At 47.6% G+C, this 18,885-nt stretch overlaps 1 protein-coding gene across 1 annotated transcript in view; it reads right to left on the bottom strand.

The window, feature by feature from the left end:
• The window catches only part of CCT4 (chaperonin containing TCP1 subunit 4), a 472,029-nt gene that overhangs the window by 177,312 nt on the left and 275,832 nt on the right, over positions 1 to 18,885 (bottom strand). The window contains exons 10-11 of the mRNA XM_069608221.1: positions 4,620 to 4,730; positions 4,398 to 4,528 (exon numbers count right to left, since the gene is read on the bottom strand). Coding sequence (XP_069464322.1) covers positions 4,398 to 4,528; positions 4,620 to 4,730 — 242 coding nt within the window. The remainder of the gene's footprint in view (positions 1 to 4,397; positions 4,529 to 4,619; positions 4,731 to 18,885) is intronic.

The following is an 18,885-nucleotide window of genomic DNA, read 5'->3' as shown; positions in this document are numbered from 1 at the left end:
TCAAAGAACTGGACACGGTGAGCGTTACGCTGCCCACAGCAGAACACCACAAAGCATGTTCTGTTTGGGTGTGGTTTAAATAGTCTCAGGTAAAGTAGTCCCAGGCCTGCCACACCCAAAAGACTAGACCGCATAGTTCAGTTCCTTGTAACTGAGCTATATTTGTGCCGCCATGTTGGCTCACCCCTCCACCCCCCCCCCCCCAAATTAAATAGTCCCAAGTAAATAGTCCCATTCTAATGTTTTTCTTCTTGATGGTTATCGCCAGGACTGACTAAGAGAGTCTCAGATGAGGTTTTAAGGTCTTTGACCGGGCCCTAACTGGAAGGCTGACTTGCCGGTGAGGGGAAGGGTCATGACACAGGGTGGCTATCCTTGCCGGACAGTCAGCCGGCCAATCAGAGTACATTTGGGTCTCCTAAGAGACTAAGCAGAGGGAGTTTCTGGCAACTCCCTCACTTCCTGCCTACCCCAGACACACTGGAGCCAGAGGCGGGCTTCACTTGTGAATCCTGCGAAAGACAAATCAAAGGGACCAAACCCGGTTTGGCACGCAGATTAAATCTCAAGAAGGACCTTCCCACAAAGAAATGGCGAAAAAAGACTGGGGCCATTTTGACAAAAATGGCACCCTTTGGTGCCTTACTGCAACTGTGAACGCAGCCCGCGGTAAATGCACACCATGTTAATTAAAACGAAACCACTGCCACCGGCCATTCAGTGAGGAAAGGGTAACATATGTTACATGAGAAGCTAGACAAAAGGGGATACTAGGTAACCCCTCCATCTCAGATAGTGTGTGCTGGGTCTAGAAAGTTACAAATGTAAGTAAAGTCAATTTCACTTTACTGCTCTGGGAAACAGTAGTTTATCCCAGAGAAGGTATTTAAACCTTGGGGAAATGTAAGAGACTTCCCTGTGTCAATGCACTGAAGGTGCTGTGTGACACAATGTAAAAGATGATGCCTATGGAGTTTGTCAGGCTCCATAACCAAAAAGAAACACAAAGCTCAGAAATCACACTAAGATACATGAGTGGGAAAAAGGGTCTCATGCTCAAGGTTAAAAAAAGGTCCTCCAAATCAAGCAAAGTTGCTGGGGGTCTCTAAGGTAATTAGCACATTTCTGAGAATTCTCCCTAGCAGGTGTTTTATATATGAATGTTTATAAAATAGAAAATTTTGCTTAATATGAGCTACAATGTGTTCCTGCAGAGGCAGCAGTATGTTAAAGTAGGTTGGTCCAAATGTAAACCTGGCTATGCAACACTGGAGACTGCAACATCCCTTTGAATGAAGAACAGTTTTGGATGAGCTCTGCCGGTATCCAGTGACCAAGTTAAAGAGTATATAAAGGCGCCTGATTGCCATTAGTCTGCAGGAGCCAGCCACGGAAGACAGACTGCACCTCCTCTGCCATTCTCCCCCAATCTTAATTTTCTGTAAAGATTAAAGTTTGTTATTCTTTCAAGATAGACACATGGCCTTAATTCCCTCGAGGGGTGCATTTAGTTTGGTGTGAGCGTGATCAGGGGTACCCCAATATATTTAAGAGGTGTTCCTGTAAGTTGGGGTTCACTTTCAGTTTGTCCTCCACAAACATTCCTCAATTCGCAGCTGGTGCAGAGCTTTAAGATGGAACATCCGTCCTTCTCCTCCGACATGGTCTGGTGTGCGGGGCAGGCCCGATGGCATTCTGGAATTTTCTATGGAACTCTCGACCGTTCTTGCCCCTTAGGGGCGTTGAAAGACAGCGACAAACAGATCCCTGCTTGCCGGTCAAAGGAAGCCCAGGCTACCCAATATTCACCTTAAGGGGTGGTTTAATGCAGGAGGACCTCATGGGGAGGGACTCCCCTACTGGGGATGAGGAGGAACACCTCAGTGATAGGTGGCACAACACCCAAACCTGCCCAAAACCTCTATTGCCCTTTCACACACACACACACACACACACACACACACACACCCTCTGACCGATACGTCCATGTGCTATTGTAACATGTCAGTTTCGCAAACTGAGAGGAAGATCATTCGAGACGAAGACTAATCCCAATGCAAGTACTGAGAAGAGGTGCCATGAAGAGTGGCCCATGGGACTGAAGGCAATGGTCTAGTGCTCCGTGGAGGTGTGTTCACCTAAGCAACATACAAATAGACAAAGGACTCTTTGAAAGAGAACAGTCCTGGATGCAGGCCAACCGAGTAGGAGAGCAGCACAGGAGACAGCCCAGCCCGGGAAAAGCAAAGGAGATGCAGATAATTCCATGGAGAAGCTGAAGGCAGTCATCCGCTGGAGACGGGAAGCCGGCAGCAAGAATCCTTTGCCTGGTGGTGTAGAGTGGGTCAAGACGTGGCTGAAGGCTGAGAAGCGGTGGCATGACCTCTGAAAGGTGGACTGTGCGGTCATGCAACAGCGCTTACAAAGCTGACCTGAAGAACAGGAACAAGACTCGCAGAGAAAGAGCAGCAGAGACGCAGACTGCCCATGCAACACTCCTAAACGAAGCAAGACACCAGGAAGAACCGGTAGGGTATCCGGGGCCATTGAAGGAAACCAGTGTAAAGCCGGAAACCGGTAGGGGTGTACATTTTGTGAATGAAGGCAAGTTAACCGAAAATAACGATAAAAGTAATCTCCTTCATGGCAGGAGAGCAAACCAAGTGGATCTAGCACAAGATGGAGAGGCAAGGGTTTGGAACCCCAAGCAAGATAAGGTTCTTGGACACAAACCATCAGCAAGCAAGTATCGGAGGGAGCCACCCTCGAGACAGTGGCAGATATAAGTCAACTGGCCACCAGGGATGGGTCTGGGACCCTGGGTAACAGTCTATAACCAAAATCATGCCACATTTCTGTCAGCCTCCTTCGACATTCTTACAGTACATTATGGTGATAATGTGGGAAATTGGCTGTGATTCCACAACAAAATTATAGCTGCCACCACGCTTCTCCCTAAAACCACTGTAGGGTAGTCAGCCGAGGGCTGAAACAGGGAGCTTAAGATAAACCTGCGTCCTAGGACCCATATGGGCTACCAGAGCACAAAAAGGGTCAAATGGCAGGGCAGTGCCTCAGACTTCAAAGGTTACAGATAAGGATTTCCTACCAAAATGAAAAACCAGACTAATGTGGTAGATGTGACAGAGAAAGTCCTGCTTAGCTCAAAGGTGGGCTGAAAGCTGGTAGTGAAGTGCAGTTAATCCCCACTGCAGAGGCGTTGCTAGGCAGGGAGGGTCTAAGGGGGCTATAGCCCCTGGTCTTTTTGGTTGTAGCCCCGGATAGAATCTCTGGAGCTACAACCAAAAGGCTAGCTAGCCCCCAGTCCCGACAATTTATACATCAGCGTAGCCCTGGGTCTTTTCCAGATCTAGCAACACCCCTGCCCCACTGTCACCATGTTAATGACAAATTACATTTGGGGAAATCTACTGTCTGTTGTGGGACTATTACATTATTTTCCCTGATGAACTTTTAGGTTCTACCTTGGGGAAATCTACTGTCTGTTGTGGGACTATTACATTATTTTCCCTGATGAACTTTTAGGTTCTACCTTTAGGTTAGCTGGTTACATGGCCATCACCAGAGATGCGCAAACGTCTCTCCAACACCCCGGTTTTGGTTGTGTTGGATAGACCAACAAGCGGTCCAGAGCAGGAAAACTCGGGGTCTTGTATGTCACAGGGAACTTGGTGGAATGTTCCTTTGTTGCATATCGTCTTTTTTAAACAAGAGTCCTGTCTGGCTCTATGCCCCATCAGACCTCAGTCGTATTGCGCTTCCACTTGTCTTTTCACAGAGAGAAAGTAGCAAAGCCTTGTAGGGCAGATAGGTCTTGGTGGCTTGTAATACAGCTACCCACCAGGCCAGGGAGGGGAATGCAGCTCACCCATTCCTATGGCCTCTGGAAGGTTGAACTCTGCAGATCCTGCAGCACTTTACTAAGAGTTTGGTCTTCGGCAGATGCTGCAGCAGAGTTCCCACTGGGCCTCTGTTTTTTTTGTTGTTATTTCTTGATGCTATGGGACATGTCCAAGACACCGAACAGCTGTAGGTTCCCCCATTTTATAGGAATATTGGCAAACCTTGTTGCCTGGGAAGGTTACTGGCTGCAGCCTAATGCAGAAATCTAAAAATAAAGAGCTGCAACCAGACCGTGGGTGCACAGCTAGTTGAGAAGGGAGACTTGTTCAGAGGAGGAGGCCATAGGGCATTGTTGGAGGAAACCTGCTCTGGACCTCTAGAGGGCACATTACACACAATTCTATCAAAAGGGAGGTCCAGGATTGGGAGGATAAAATTGCAGACAATATGATAATAAATAGCGAATCCATTACTGCCAAATGTCCACAGGCTTATTTTAGAGAAATCGAGCAATACAGTTTGAGAACAGTTACCTTTTCTTCACTAAGCAGCGGATAACACACAGTGCATCATGAATGGAGCGCTCTGCTTCTTCAATAACAAGTTTGTTGGAACCACGAACAACAATGGTTACAGTTTTTACAGGGCTTGTGCAGCCAGTGACCTAGGAGGATAGAACAAAAAATAAAAAAAACATTGATGCATTGTATGCCAGAAAAAAAAAAGATAAAAAATGTGTCTAAGACCTTCCTGACCTTTATAAGCTTTCCTGACCCATTCAAGCTGACCTCTTCAGCAAGTTCAGCAGATCCCAGCATATCGGCAGTGAACTGGTCAATGTGGGCAACTGGTTTAGTTCCAATTGTCTGTAAAAAGAACCAAAGAGATGTGTAAATACAATGAAGTACATGTGGGGAAATTAATGTAGACAGCAACATGCAACAGAAACAGGCCAGAAGCTACAAAAAGGAAGAGCATTTGGCAGACATTTTAGATTTCTGAAAGCACCGACAGTGCTGCTGGGCCAGACAACAAACGAATTTCCCTAAGTCTGAAGGAAATATTTCCTGCAATAGGTTTATTTTCATGCACAGAGTAATCTTCTTGGATGAGTAGCATTTTTCTTTCGGATAAATGCATTTATTTTGGGTAGAAATTAAATCTTCCCTAGCTCTTAGCCATTGCTGTATACACAATACTTTTTTTTAAAAAAAGTTTTTTTTTAGTTATTCTCAAAATAACTAACCTATTTTGGAAGAAAGTTCCAGTCAATGTGGTCATTAATTATTTAAATTAACAGCCATTTGCAATATTTCACAGCGAAAAGGTGGGTGTCAGTCCAGAGTCCTTGCAATACACAATTCAGCTGCCTTTCCAAACCACTTCCTCAGTCTGTATTCCAATACTCTCATCAGGATGAAAGTCTTAAACTGTGACTAATTAAGTTCTGTCATTTTTGCTTTACCCTCTGTTGGACAGTTTTTCTGAAGTCCAACTAAGGGCTTGGTAAAACCATCCAACTGAGACAGTACAAGACTTCACTCTTAGTATAAGGCTGTACCACCTGAGTTCATGGTAGCGTAGACAGAGCAGCCAGGCTCATTTTAGGAGGGAGAGCGGGCTGTAGAATCAGTACAAATAAAAATGTTAAACAATGGTGCAAAGTAACACTGTAAAAATAAAAGGTTTATTTAAATAAAATAAACTCCAGAAAATTCTTGGTTGAAATAAGTACTATCGCATTTTATACAAGCACAATTATAAAAAAAAATATAACACTATGCTGGAAGGTACACAGACCAAAGCATATAACCTAATTTGGAACTAACAGGAGTTCTAGGGAAGTCAAACCAATAGTTATTTTTTAGATTACTTTCAGTAATATAGGGATTGTAGACCCTAGCAGTAGTACTGTGACACACTGCAAGAAATCACTTTGTAAATCAACTGGACAGCATGGGTCTGCCATGGATTCACATGCTCATGAATTTCCCTGTCAGGACGGGAATCCATGGTAAAAGAAAAAAGTTTCACTTTCACTTACAAACTGTATTTCTCCTCTAAACCAATCGCTGTCCTCTGGGTCATAATGCCCCCAACCAATGACAGTCCTCTCCCTAAACCCCTCCTCTGGCAGCCATCTTCCGATTTGGTAAGCACTTAAAGTGGCAGTAAAACCAAGAAGAGCTGCAGAGGGTCGGAAGGAGGTTTTGCACATGAATCCATACCAGACCCATGCGGGGAAAAAAATAGTTGCAGGTAAGTAACTTGCTAGTAGTTCCATTCACATGCACATACAGATAGCACCAATTACAAAATGGACTCCATACCAAACTCCTCTCTCAGGAACTTAAGACTATGGTCCCGGATCCCTCATCGTAGGACATCTCACAGGAGAGACCTCTAACCTCACCCACCTAAATCTTCACTCACCAGCCCATCTCTTCGCCCACCTATAACTCCAAAAGCACCTGAAACACCTAGCCTAGCTAAATAACCCACCATTAGAGGCACACTCATTAATGCCAGACCCTTGAACGCCCATGCGCTAGACATTGCAGACCTCATCTCTAGCAATGAGCTGCACTTCCTGGCAATCACCGAGACCTGGCTGCTCAATAAGGAAAGAGATGACAGCAAAGGAGGCGGAGTAGCATTCATTGCCAAAACGTCCCTAGGCCTTAGAGCCACCCCCGTTGCCAGCCTCCTCTCAACAGAACTACTGTCAGTCAAGATTCCCCTTTCAGCATCCCAAACAATCCTTATGCGCCTAATCTACCGCCCCCTCCCCCCCCAACCCCATCCCAGGTCATATATCGTCCTTCTAGGAAGAAATCTCTGAACTACTGACCAATAACACCAAACCAGGGTCACAAATAATCCTGTTTGGTGAAGTCCTTGATCCCAACGACCTCAATGCTTCATCCTTGGAAAATTCAATCTCCCAGCTCGGCTTTAACCATTGTGTCACGACTGACGCACAATAAAAGGAAAAACACTGGATTGGCTGGCAGACCTCAACTGCTCTACCACCATCCTTCAAAATGAACCGACCGCCTGGTCTGACCATCATTTAATTTCGTTTACCATCCAGGGGAATTCACCTACAACTCCAATCCCCCACATTGCTCATCAAGTCCTCGCCAGAAACAACCGAAACACAACGCTCCAAAGCCTACGCCCTCTGATACAGAACATCCTTGACCCTGCCAACTACAAGGACTTGGACTCTAACAAGCTAGTTGACCTCTACAATGACGCTTGAGGCTGCTGTGAACAGCATCACCCCCACATTAAACTTTCCAAAGCTAAACCAATAGCCCACCTTCACAAATGGTTTACTCCTGAACTAAAAATCCTCTGGATCGCCAAAAGAGCAGCAGGATCCACACAGAGAAAATTTGCCCAACTCCACTAACAAAGCGCTATTCATCTGAGCTTTCTCCTCCTACAAATCCGCTATCCTCGACGCAAAAAAGGAAACCTATGACAACCGAATTCTCAATGCCAAATCCAAAACTAGAGCTCTTCTGTATTCTCAGGGAACTTGAGGCCCCAGCACCACCATTGGAAACCTGTGTGAAAGATGCAGATTGGTGTGCAAATATACAGAAAGCTCTTGCAGACATAATTGCTATACTCCAATCTAAAATTGAGCACAAAATAACTAAATAAATAATAAAAAAACTAAACAGCTTGCCAAGAACGCCAACTCTACTCCCCCCCCCCTCTTCCAGCACCCCGAATGCACATCCTTCTCCTTCTCACTGGTCTCTGCCAAAAAAGTGGAACAGATAATTAAAAGCCTCAAACCCCTCCAGATACCAAGGAGATCTCTGCCCAGCCGTAATCATTCAGGAAGGCGCTGAGGACTTGGCCCCATTCCTCTCAGCACTAATTAACTCCTCGTTTGAGATCAGTTCGGTACCCAACAACTTTAAGGAAGAATGGGTCATACTCCTCTTAAAAATAAAAAAAAAAAACCCTGCTAACTATAGGCCAATCACCACCGTTCCTTACATCCTAAACATTCTCGATAGAGTAGCCTATCTGCAAATCCAGAAACACCTAGAGGACCACCACCTACTGGGCCACAGACAATCAGGTTTTAGGCCAAGACATGGAACGGAAACAGCCCTCTTGGACCTAAAAATCCAAATGGATGAGGCTAAGGACAATGGTAAGCTTGCCATGCTCCTGCTGTTAGATCGGCAACATTCGATTTTGTCGATCATCAGATCCTCACTGATCACTTGTCTACAGCAGCTGCCTTCTCCAGCAACGCATCTACCTGGATACAATCTTTCCTGTCCAATTGCACTTCTAGATTCTTTGCACCATCTGCCTCAGCGGACCCAATTCCTATCCACGGCAGCGTACCGCAAGGCTTGTGCGTCTCGCCAACGCTTTACAACATCTTTACTAAGTGCCTTTTTGACCGTCTTGATAACCTGGGTGTCACATACACGAACTACGCCGATGACACCCAGGTTCTCATCAAGTTATCAAGGTGCTATGAAGCAGATACTAAACGGATTAAGCAGATATACTTGGAAATCCAAGCGTGGATGGCAGATCACAGCCTTTGCCTCAACGATGAAAAAACTGAGCTGATCGTCGGCTCCCAAACTCGCCTTAACAAATGAGTCCCCCGCCATGCATTCATCAAACTCTATATCTATATATCTATATGACAATGCATTACTTACCGTAAAAGCATTTCTGATGGATGTATCTGCTTAGATTCACATGCTGTGCATAGTCCGACATCCAGTGGTCACTGCAGAGTATTGCATCTTGCTTTTCGTAGTCGAAAAGGGGACGTCGACAAGGCGTGTCTGTAACACTATCCCTATAGTGACGTGCAGTGTACCCACAATCTCTCACGTGTCGAGGTCCCTCTGTTTGTATTTTTTCTGCCCTGAGGGAGCCTTAAAGACGTGAGGGAGTACAGAAAAGAGAGATAAACAGAGGTCTATGTTCCTTCCATCCGAGCGGGTAGGAAGGATGGGCGCGCGCATGTGAATCTAAGCAGTTCCAACCATCAGAAATGCTTTTACGGTAAGTAATGCATTGTCTTCTGATGGTTGTTAATCTGCTTAGAATCACATGCTGTGCATAGACAAGCGAGCAGTACCCGGAGTTGGAGGTGGGTTGTGAGAAGGAATAGTAGAGAAAAGGTGTCTTAAAACTGCTTGTCCCACCTGTGAATCAGATCTAGAGTGGGAATCTAGACAGTAGTGTTTTGTAAATGTGTACAGAACTCCAGGTTGCCGCGTTGCAAATGGACTAAAGAGGGACAGCAATGAATGCTATGGAAGCCGCAGTGCCTCGAGTAGAGTTTGCTCTAGGCTTGAAGGGTAGATCTCTGTTAGCAGTGTAACAGAGGGTGATGCATTGTACGATCCATCTAGATATAGTGGATTTTGAAAGAAGTGCATCGCCTCCTCTTCCTGCTGCCACCAAGACAAAGAACTGATTAGTCTTTCTCAGTGGTCTAGTTCTTTCCATATAAAACATTAACAGCTCTGCGCACATCCAGTGTATGCAGGCTTTTTACTCCCAAGTTTGAAGGGTTTCGGAAGAAGGTTGGTAGTTCTATAGATTGGTTCACATGGAACTTCGAAATGAATTTAGGTGCAAACCTAGGGTGTGCGCGTAGAACCACCTTATCTTTGTGAACTGTTACATAGGGGTCTTGAATAGATAGCGCTTGTAGTTCACTTACTCTCCTGATGGAGGTGATGGCTATTAGAAAAGCAGTTTTAAGGGTGAGGTCCTTAAGCGTAGCTTGTGCATGGGTTCGAAGGGTGAGCCCATGAGCCTGGTTGGTACCACATTTAGGTCCCATCCGGGAGCTGGGTTAGCTATGGAGGGTGTATTCTTTCAACTCCTTCCATGAAGGCCTTAATAACTGGGACTTTCCACCACAACACTAAGTTGAGAAGTGGTGCATGCGGAAAGTGCAGCCAAATGAACCTTAATAGAATTAAACACTAATCCCGAGTCTAGTAGATGAGTCAGGTAGAGAACAATTTGTGTGGGAGAGCAGTCAACCGGGTTGATGCTCTTATTTCTACACCATATGACTAATCTTTTCCACTTGCTAGAGTAACAGTGACGAGTGTTAGGCTTTCCAGCTTCCTTGAGACTTTCCATGCATCTCTGCGGGAGTTGTAAATTACCAAATTCTATGATCTCAGGAGCCATTCTGCCAAATTCATGGTCTGTGGGCATGGGTGTAGTGTCTTGCCCTTGTCCTGTGACAGAATGTTGTACGGGCAGGGTAGTTTCACCGGTGAAGACAGACATCTCCATCAGGTGAGCGAACCATGGTTGCCGGGCCCACATAGGGGCCATTAGTATCATGGTGACTGGTTCCTGGTGCATCTTGTGCACTATCTTGTTGAGAAGGGGAGTCGGAGGGAAAAGCGTAAACAAATTTCCCTGACCATGGTATTGATAGACCATTCCCCATGGATTGGTTCTGGGGGTACCTGGAGGCGTAATCTTGGCAACGTGGCAATGGGAGTTCACCAGAGTTGCAAACCGATCTATTTCTGGGAATCCCCATTGTGTGAAGACATCGCAGACGAGGTCTTCTTCTAACCGCCATTCGTACTCTGCGGGTAGAGGGAAGTCTCTGCTGAGTTTGTCTGCTAGCAGATTGAGTTCCCCTGGTACATGTTGTGACAACAGGAACATGTGTTTGAGAGCCCCCTTCCAGATGTTCTGGGACAGCTTGGACAGTCCAGGAGAGTGAGTGCCCCCTTGCTTGTTCAGATAGTACATAACTGTGGTGCTGTCTGTGAGGACCATCACTGTCTTCCCTTGCAGGTGTGCCTGAAAAGCCTTCAGTGCTTTGAAGACCGCCAACAGTTCCAGCAAGTTTATGTGTTTGGATGCTGTTTGGATGCTGCGCTCGGAGTCAAAACTCTGTGTGCAGTCTGATGGGATAGGTGAGCTCCCCCCATCCTGTGAGGGATGCGTCTGTGGTTAGAGTGGCCTCGACTGCGGGGTGGCAAATGGTTTCCCTATGACAAGGTTTTCCTTTGACCACCACCGTAGCGAGAGAACCAAGGCCTGCGAGACCACCACTAGATCGTCCCATTGTCCGCTGGCCTGACACCACTGGCTGTTGAGCCACTCTTGCATTGGACGCATGCGCAGTTGCGCATGAGGTACCAAATATATACATGACGCCATCATTCCCAGCAAACGCATTGCTTTGTGCACCATCACCTCTCGACCCGCCACATATTGAGGGATCTGAAACAGCATATTTTGGACCCTCTCGTTGGAGCGGAAGACGAGGCCGTCCTTTGTTCGAATTAGAGCCCCTAGGAATTGTTTGCTTTGGCTGGGCTCTAGGCTGGACTTCTTGTTGATGGAGAATCCCAGTTGGAACAAAAGGTCTACAGTCTTTTGGGTATTTGAGAAGCATGGCTCGTAAGAATCCCCTGTTATGAGCCAATCGTCGAGGTAAGGGTATACTGGGATGGACAACCTGCGCAGGTGGGCCATACCCTCGGCGCTGACTCTATGCCGAAGGGTAGCACTCTGAACTGGTGGAGTTTGCCCTCTATCATGAACCCGAGGTATTTTCTGTGTGCTGGCAACATTAAAATATGAAAGTATGCATCTTTCATGTCCAGTGTTGTCATATAATCCCCTTGCAATAACAGGGGGATTACTTCCTGTAATGTCACCATACGAAATTTTTGAGGTTTTACAAATTTGTTCGCTGGGCACAGATCTAGTACAGGGCGCGTGGTTAAATCCTTTTTGGGTACAAGGAAGTACACTGAATAAATACCTTCCGTTACCTGTGATAGAGGCACAACCTCTATAGCTCCTTTTTCTAGTAGCTGGTCCACTTCTTCAAGGATGGCGAGGTGTTCTGGTGACAGGCGTCGTCCCTTTGGGGGTCTGTACGTCGGGGAGCGGTTGAATTCTATACTGTAGCCGCAGTCTATGGTTGATCGTACCCAGCGGTCTGATGTTATTCCCTCCCATGCTGGAAGAAAGGATGTTAGCCGGCCCCAAACCGGCGATGCATGGGAGGGGACCCGAATCTTCGGGTCATTTGGTGTTGGTGGCTTGGGAACCTCTAGGGGTGGAACCCCAACCTCTTCCCTTGCCACAACACTGTCCTCTATGGGGGTATTGTCCACTGGTTCCTTGATTCGAGGGCCAGTTGCCTGCAGAGTACTACTGCTGTTGGCGTTGGCCTCGAAAAAAGCGTCTGTTTCCATAACCTCGCTTGTTGGGAGACCCTGAAATCTGATCTAGGGTCTTAATGGTGTCAAATTCCTTTTTTTCAGTCTCTAGCGCGTCATCCACCGCCTTCCCAAAGAGGTTGGCATCCTCTATTGGTTTGTTAATGAGAGATGCTTGTGTTTCGGGTTTAAACCCCGAAATACGTAGCCAGACATGCCGTTTGAGGAGGATTCCTTGGACTAGGGAACAGCCAGCTGTTTCTGCAGCATCTAGAGTATTCTTAATGATGCTCTGGTTGACTAAGGTTCCCTCAGTAACCGTGGCCAGAATCCGAGTTTTTAGGGGCTCAAAGTCTTTACGTAGTTTGCTCCATTGGGCATCTGCATAACTTGCCAGTAAGGAGTTGTTGGCAATCCTAGTGGAAAAGGCTGCCGAGGCTGTAATCCTTTTACCTAGGGCATAAAGCTTTCTACCTTCTTTATCTGGAGGTGCTTCGCTGGTAGATACCGGGACACCTGCCCTTTTTCTTGTATTTGTTACTACTAGGGAGTCGGTACTGAGTGGCCCCTGATGTACAACGGGTCCGATGCAGAAGGACTAAATCATTTTTTCTATCCTTGGGTTGACCCCTCTGACCAATGCGGGTGTAGATAGCGAAGGAATGATTCGTCCCTTTACTGAGGCAAGGAGGGGAATGGTTTGACTGACAGGGGGGTTTCTCCTTGATAATCTTTTCCACAAAGTCTATGTCAGGAGAAATTTCCCCAGTCTCGATTTCGAAATGCGCTGCTGCTTTGCGTAGTAGTGCATTAAACGTAGGTTGATAGTCTATAGGTGACGTATTCCTGATTGGTGAGTCTTTGGGGGGGGGTGGGGGAGCGGGAACGACAAGTTTAAGGCATCGAGGTCTGTAGACGCTGATGGGGGCTGCCAGGGCTGTGAAGCACCTTTTTTTGGGTCTTCTTCAAAGCCCCCCCCCCCACCCCCATCACCCATGTCTGGGTCATTGGGTCATCCTCGAAACCATCCTGGTCTAGGATTTGTTCTTGTTTGTTAGTTAAGAACTCCTCATCTTCATGAAAGTGGGAGTCCTCTTCAGTGAGGTCATACAGCTCTACACCCCCCTGTGGGGGGTTAAACAGCCTAGGGTATTTAGCCCTAGGATCCTCCTGAGGCCCCTCTCTTGGTCTTTTGGGTGTGGGAAGGTATTGGGTAGACATAAAATTCTCCATTTTGTCCATGCAAAATTGGAGTCTCTCCAAGTTCCCTTGTGGTAGCCCAGAGCGGTCGGGAGGGTGGGGGGGAGGGAAGGCTTTCGGCCTCTAAACGCTTTGACCTATCCCATAACGTTGAGGATAAGCTCCCATCGCCTTCTGAAAAGCCTTCTAGTGGGCTTGGAGTCCCTGTTGACGGAGGGGGGCGGTTCCTGCCTTCCTTCCCTCCCTTTCGGCGTTTCCCTGGCCTTGCGAGCGGTATTCGGCGTCTCTTTCGCCATCCGTCTCTGGCTATCGGTGGAAACAAAACGCGCCAGGCTCTCGACGACTAAATGGTCTGGCGAGGGTTCCTCTGGCATCAACGTTACAGGTGTCGCGTCTACGCCGACGGGCACTCGCTGGCGGGGCACTTCGTCTGGCGGTTTGGCGATGGCACCCTTAACTGGGGGGTCTTTGGAGCCTTACGGTCCGTGGAGGCTGCCGGTAGGACCTGCGTCTCCGTTGGCGCTAATGCTTTGTCTTCAACGAGGAAGAGCCGTGGGCCGTGTGCTTATGTGCGTCTGTGTCGCCAGGGTGTTCATCCCCATAAGCAGGGCTTGAGCCAAGCTTGTCGGGGACGGGAACAGACTAGGAGCGTGACCGCTCCCTTGGGGGGGCAGGGGGGGGGGCGGGGGTGTGTACAACCTTCGATGTGGAGGTCGGGTTATCACTTTCCTCGCCACTTTCGGTGGTGGCGGGTGAGGAATCGGACCTTGACATGGCGTAGGATGCCCACCTCTTGACCCTGCGGTCCTTAAAGTCTTAGGCTTAAGAAGCTTACAGGCCGCACAACCTTCTTCTTTGTGGTCGAGGGGCAAGCAACGGTTGCACCGTTTGTGCTAGTCTTTCCAGGTGAATTTGCCCTTGCAGCGCGGGCAAAACCTAAAGGGTGTCCTCTCCATAGCTGAGGGAACGGACAGACGTGATAACCCCGAAGGAAAAGGTGGGGAAAGAGAAAGGCATTCTTAAAGAGATAGCAAGAAATGTACCACAACCCCACACTCCCTACTGTTTGAGGCCCGCGAGACCAGGCCACGTGTTCAGCGACGCCGAAGGGTCTCCTCTGTCGAAGGCACAGCCGTCGAAGATCTTGTCAGCGGAGAACAGCTTCGTCGAAGGAGGAACCTAACATTAAATAACGACCAAATGTCGAGTGAAAACCACTGCTTCTACCACTGCCTACACCAATAAGCTGATCAACACCTGCAAGTCATTCCCCTTGCCTAGTAACTGCATTACCTTAGCCAGGGTACTAGTGTTGTCCAGAATTGACTACTGTAACACCCTCTTTCTAGGCACCTCTGAACAGAACCTCAAACTGCAAGTCCTTCAAAATAATGCCTTAAGAGTGGCACTAGGCAACCCTAGATCTACTCGCATATCTAGCTTCAGACAGGACGCCCACTGGCTACCAGTATGGGACAGAATCGCCCTTCGCATGCTCGTCATCAACTACAAATGCCTTTCAAATTCTGCCCCCATTTTGCCCTGGCAGATAGACAACCAAAAACCAACCTGTGTTAGCCAAAGTTTGAATGCAGTACCCTCCCTCTAGGATCACTACAGACAACCAGCACTACAGGTATAGGCAACCTCCCAACCTTTGGTATAAGCTTGTACTACAGTTTTGATAGCATGTTGAGCATCCAGGCGTATCTCAAGAGTGGAAATGTGAGCTGTAGTGCAGTTACAAAGATTCACAGTTACAGGTATTCAAAAAAACTTACACTCAAGGATTCTTACATAAACGATTAATTATTTATCAGTCAGTTATAAAGCCTTCTTCAGAAGGGAGCAATAAATGGTAACACACAAATATACTTCAATACTGTACACTTGAGTTTCTGAATCAGACGAGGCTCTTTTGGGATGGCCCACAGACATAACCAACACCCACAGGTGGCTTCAGTAACAAGGGAGCTGGGTACATCAATACCTTACTGTTAGCATTCAGAATACAAGTAAAAGGCAAAGGTTATTAGAACACAAGAGATCACAGATATTCCAAAGCAGTGCAGATACTTTTAGATTCAATTAAATAAGCTAAGCCAAAGTCAATGGGCAAAAGTCTTGGGTAGGATAAAGCACTTCTGGTAAGTAATGGAAAAGTCTTTGCACAAGTTCTTAGGAGTCTTTGATGAAAAGAAGATTCAAAAGTAGGGGCACAACCTGATTAGACTTGTGAGTTGTGCAAGTAACAAGCACTTCTACAGTAAGAGTTAAGTTCTCCAAGACTTTTTTTTTTACAGTACGTTGGTAAAGAAGAAAAGATTCAGCTGATTACTTCTGTTCCTGTGCAGCTCTGCAGGTCTCACGGCTCCTGGGCCGCAGCCGTGGGCACAAGAGGGAGGACGTCAGGGGTTACTCTTGCACTGTACTGGGACGGTCAAAACCTGCAACCGGCAAACTTCACTTCCAGTGGCTGTTTCGCGTTTCAGCTCTTTGCGGTACAGCAAAGAGCAATAAGCGTGGTTTCTGGCTGTCAAGGTGGACTGTCCTTGCTTCTGGGGTCTAGCACTCTGCTGAGGGGGCTCAGGCTTGGTCAGTCCTGCTTCGTGGGAATCTGGAGCATCTTCCAAAAGCTTTAGGCCAGCTTAAAAGTAACGCACACAATCTGGTGTCCCGCTCCCTGGCTATACGGTTTCCTGCAGCAACTCTTGAGGAAATTCAACCAGCTTCGAGATGGGTGTCCAGGTGGCTTACTTTGGAGTCGATTGGTCCCACCAACTCAAAGGGAGAAGTCGTCCTTGCAGGGGTTTCTCTGGCGATGCAAACTTGGCAAGTGGTCACTGCAGCAGGGCTTCACCGGGAAAACCAATGGACCAGGAGTTGCAGCAGGCGCTCCCTTCAAGCTCTTCTTCGGTTGCTTCAGCCAGTGGTCGACTCTGCCTTCCAAGCCAAAAGACCTGCCTTTTATTCAGTTCTCTCCCATTCATTCCAGCCTAACTGTCACTCACCAAGCAGGGCGGCTGTCCTTGCTGGACAGTCAGCCAGCCAATCACCACAGAGAGCATTTGGGTTTCCTAGGAGACTTCAAGGGAGTTTCGGGTACCTCCTCACTTCCTGCCTACCCCAGACACCCTGGAGCCAGAGGCGGGTTTCACTCCTGAACCTGGTTTGGCACGCAGAGAAAATCTCTAGAAAGACCCTTCCACAAAGACATAGCAAAAAAAGAAGACCGGGGACCATTTGGTCAAAGAAGGCTCTGTGCCATTTTGAAAAAGATGGCTCCCGCAGTTAGTGCAACCGGAGCTGCGAACATCCACTGTAAATGCAAACCATGGTAGTTCAAAACAAACCCACTGCCAGCAGCCATTCTGTGAGGGAAGGGTAAAAGAAATGTTACATGAACATTTAGACAAAGGGGATGCGAAGTAACCCCTCCAGCACTCTATTGTAAGGTAGGGTGTTCTGGGTCTAGCAAGTACAATGCTAAGTAAAGTCAATTTTACTTCACTGCTCTGGGAAGCAGTTCAACCCAGAGAAGGTATTTAAACCTTGGGAAATCTGAAGACTTCCCTGTGTCACTGCACTGAAGGTGCTGTGTGGCAATGTAAAAGATGATGCCTATGGAGTTTGTCAGACTCCATAACCAAAAGAAACATACACAAAAAACACATAGAATGTAAAATTTCAGAGTCCCAAAGTTCAGCGAAAGAGCTGGAGGTCTCTAAAGTGGGAGGAAATAACACATTTTTGAGAATTCTCCCCAACAACCAGCTAGACCAATTAGAGCAGTGTACTTGCACTGCCTTACCGTTCCCAGATTCCACTTAAAAATAGTGGAGAGCGAGCTTCCCTGTGTTAGCCGCCAAACAGTGGAATGCCTTACCCCTCAACCTTAGAATGGAACCTTCATTTTGGTCCTTTAGAGTCAAAGTAAAGAGCTGGCTCTTCGGTAAGAAACATACGAGATCGGCCGTCTCTCTTCAAATTACCTTGCCTGCCGAATCTCTTCATGTCTTTTGTAACACTAGCAGCCTGGTATTGTAACTGATTCTCTCAACCCTTGACAACCATGGACGACCTACACTTATTGTTTTTTTTTTGTTGTTCTCAACTGTCCAACTTTTGCATAGGTTTTGGCGCACAGTTACCTGAGGGTTTGGTGCGCGGTACAAATAAAGAAACTAAACATGAGTAACGAAAACATAGCAGTATAACATTACACAACGACAGGTGGCAAGGCTCAACAGAAGCAATCCACTCTTACCTCTGGAACAGAATCCCCTCAAGCGGACAGGATGCGTAGCACTGCTTGGCCGACTCTGGACTCCTCCCTGGAATCCCTGTCAACGCAGTAGACGCTCATGAAGGTGTGCGTCGACCTCCACATAGCAGCCCCGCAGAAGTCCAGCAAGGGCACACCAGAGAAGAATGCGGTCATTGCAGCGATCGCTCTAGTGGAGTGGGCTCTCGGACGGCCAGACAGCGGTCGGTCCGCCAACCAACAGTGCGTGATGCGGTCGGAGAGCCACCTTGAGATGGAAGCCTTCCCATGGTTCACATGCCCAAAGTTCACTGAGAAGTCTTCGGAAAAAAACTCTTCATGTCACGTAGAACTACAGGACACGAGCAACGTCCAGCAAGTGCAAAGCCCTTTCAGCTGGTAACGAAAGCTTTGGGTAAAACACAGGTAACACCAAAGGGTTGTTGAGGTGGAATTCCGATGAACATTCAGCATGAAAGAGGGGTGCGTGCACAGACCCACCCTCGACTCGTGTAAAGTCAGATACGACTATTTGCAGGATAGGGCCTGGATCTCACTCACTCTCCAGGCAGAGGGGATAGCCTAAAGGAAAGCAGTAATCAACAAGAGGAACCTAAGAGGGCCTGATTCATAGGCTCAAAGCCCCTCCACCCTCGCCACCCCCCCCCCCCCATGAGCCTCGTCTGCACCACATTGAGTTCCCACGCCAGGGCCGGAGCCTTCACAGGTGGGAAAGATCGAAATAGCCCTTTGAGGAACTCCTTGACGAGTTAGCGAGACCAAAGTGAAGATCTTCCTGGAGACCAGGTGTAGCGGGAGATAGCTGCCAGAGGCATGTGCCAGTCCTGCATTGGCCAAGGATAGCAAGTATGGAAGACTCTGCAGGGCTGTGACCCTCAGAGGGGTGATCTTCAGAGACCAGCACCACATAGCAAAACGTGTGCAATTGTGATCGTAGCACTTCAAAGACGACTAAGCCCTGGCCTTGGCAAGGACCTCCCTAAAGTTCACAGGCAATTCCTATCCTCAAAACTCTAGGGCTGCAGGAGCCAAGCCCTCAAGTTCAGCAATCCTGGTTTGAGGTGAAGGATTGAGTCTCCTTCTCAGGTGAAAAGATCCGGAACCACTGGAAGCTTGACCAGAGGCGACGCTGACAGGTTGAGAAGGTCTGGGTACTAAATCTGCCTCGGCCATGCCGGAGCGATGAGCATCATCCTGCATCTGCACTGTGTGTGGGTTGATGACTCGTAGCAGTAGAGGCAAGGAACAAGTTACTTACCTGTAACTGTTGTTCTCCAGCATGGATTCACATGCTCATGAATATTCCCTGTCGTCAGG

This window comes from Ambystoma mexicanum, chromosome 4q (genome assembly GCF_040938575.1).
Source record: "Ambystoma mexicanum isolate Mex_15411 chromosome 4q, UKY_AmexF1_1, whole genome shotgun sequence".
NCBI lineage: Eukaryota > Metazoa > Chordata > Amphibia > Caudata > Ambystomatidae > Ambystoma > Ambystoma mexicanum.
This window is presented reverse-complemented; position numbering and strand designations above follow the sequence as displayed.